The 2,086-nt window shown below is 33.8% G+C and overlaps 1 protein-coding gene across 1 annotated transcript; it reads right to left on the reverse strand.

The window, feature by feature from the left end:
- Positions 1-951: 951 nt before the first annotated feature.
- On the reverse strand, positions 952-1,746 carry LOC129570956 (uncharacterized; the record flags this gene model as incomplete). The annotated part of the gene is made up of 1 exon (XM_055450679.1): positions 952-1,746. A coding segment is annotated over exon 1 (795 nt), but the record flags the coding sequence as incomplete, so codon positions are not given.
- Positions 1,747-2,086: the final 340 nt, after the last annotated feature.

The raw sequence follows: 2,086 nt of genomic DNA on the forward strand, positions 1-2,086 counted from the left end.
GACAAGACTTTTTGAATGGTTGAAGCGAAAAAATTCTTTCAAATACTCACTTTTGTTGCATATAGTCCTAATGAACATTTATTTAACGTATTTCCCATATATGAACACAGGTGAGTAGAATAACACTGTATTTGCTATGTATTTTGATGCCAAGCAATTGAATGTGTCTCAAACGAGATTTTGAATAAACATAGAGAATGCGAATGAGTTCAAAACGAAAGAAATAATTTTATTTGATTAATTGATGTTGGTTGATGGGAGGACAGTAAAGAGGCGATCATGTTAATTCTGATCTGAAAAAAAAACTAATAACTATTTCATACAACACACACGTATAAAAGGTTACGTTTCTTAGTAACTATTAGTGACCATAGTTTTTACGCCAACACAAAGAAATCTTTTCATTGAAAAATAAAATTTGGCTGTATTGTTACGAAATTTGGCAGTCACAGGTCTGTCACTATGGTATAGATTCGAGAAAAAAAAATCACTAATAATAAGAAACGCAACTACGTATTTACGTGTGTGAAATAATCAAAATAACTTTTCATTTTTACGAAGTATTTAATACATTGAAACAAATTACTTCTTCTTCGATTCATTTTTTCTTCTTGTTGTGTAGTTTTCTTCTACAAAATTTGCCATTGTTGAGGACGAAAAGTAAATGCAAAAACACCTTTTTATTTATAATTCCAACAGCCTTTCTCACAATTCAACAAAATGAAGTTTTTCAATTATCGAATATTTATTTTCGTCTTTTGGATTGATTTTGATGATAGTTTTTGCATTTAAATTAATTTCTGATTGTGGTAGAGTGGCAGAAATAGGAATTTGAATTTTTGATTTTAGAGAAATTTTATAAAAATATTCCGGATTGATAGCAATTGGGCTGAGACTTAGATCGATAAATTTAAATGATATTGTATCAAGTTTATTGCATTCAGAATATACGGTTCTCTTGGCATTTTTATATATTTCCGTAATGGTTATTTCAATATCATGTGATCCATCATGAAAACGGAACGAATTTGCATTCATAATGCTTGCACAATGAAATCCACCCAATAACATGGGCTGATTGGATGTAAACATAGTTGAACTTCCCGATGCAGATATATACGCTTGACGATATTCCCGTACATTTGCTCCTAAATTGCATTTCAGCACCTGCGCAGCATTCCATGCAAATTTGTTTGCTGATCTTGGGTATGCTTTGAAGTGATCGGTTTTTAAGTCCTTTTGGCCATTTGTTAAGCGAATGATTTCTTCATAATCTTCTGGTTTTGTGAAAAGTTTGGGATACTTATTAATGAATTTAATAAAGTCTATGACATCAATTGAACCATAACGGATTTCATAAAGTAAATCCTTTAAACGATTTCGTAGGTCTTCCATTCGTGGCGAATCCAATCCATCTCGTTCACAAGCATTTCGGGCCCAATCTAAGCAAGCCTCCAGTACAGAGGTTTCAAAGCATGTAAGTGACTCCAACTTCACAATGCGTTCTAAAATATTGTACTCGCACGTAAGAAATCCTTTGGTTTTGAACACTGTTTCCGGGCAAATGCTGATTTTTCGCTCACAAAACTGTTTCAGCCCGTCCATACTGTAGTGAATTGACCAATCATATGCCCAACAGATATCTTCAGGTGTCAAATGTTGCTCCATGTACTTGCCACACACTTCTAAACATTCAAACATTTGATACTCGTCCAACAGGCCCATCACTTCAGTGATGTTTTCCATTTTTAAGTTCACCTTTCCCTTGTAACAGAATTGCAGAAAGTCCTTCATTGCTTCGGGCGATGTCGACGGTAATTTTATGTCAGTTTCGTTGAATTTTTCGAACTCTTCGGCGTTTTTTTCACCTTTTTCAACCTCTGCTTCTTCCTCTTTTGCCTTTTGGTACTCATCAAGTAATTCTTCAGTTACATTTTCGATTTTCCGTTCATTTTTCTCACAAAATCGCAAAAAGTCCGAAATTATATCATTTTTTCGCCTTTTTTCTTCATTTTTTCTGGCTTTTTCGGCCATTTCCCCGTGTAACATGGTGTAGAATACATCACTTGCTCTGGATAATACACTT

The sequence above is a fragment of the Sitodiplosis mosellana genome, unplaced genomic scaffold, assembly GCF_009176505.1.
Source record: "Sitodiplosis mosellana isolate CC-2019 unplaced genomic scaffold, AAFC_SMos_1.0 Smas_scaffold_822, whole genome shotgun sequence".
Classification (NCBI taxonomy): domain Eukaryota; kingdom Metazoa; phylum Arthropoda; class Insecta; order Diptera; family Cecidomyiidae; genus Sitodiplosis; species Sitodiplosis mosellana.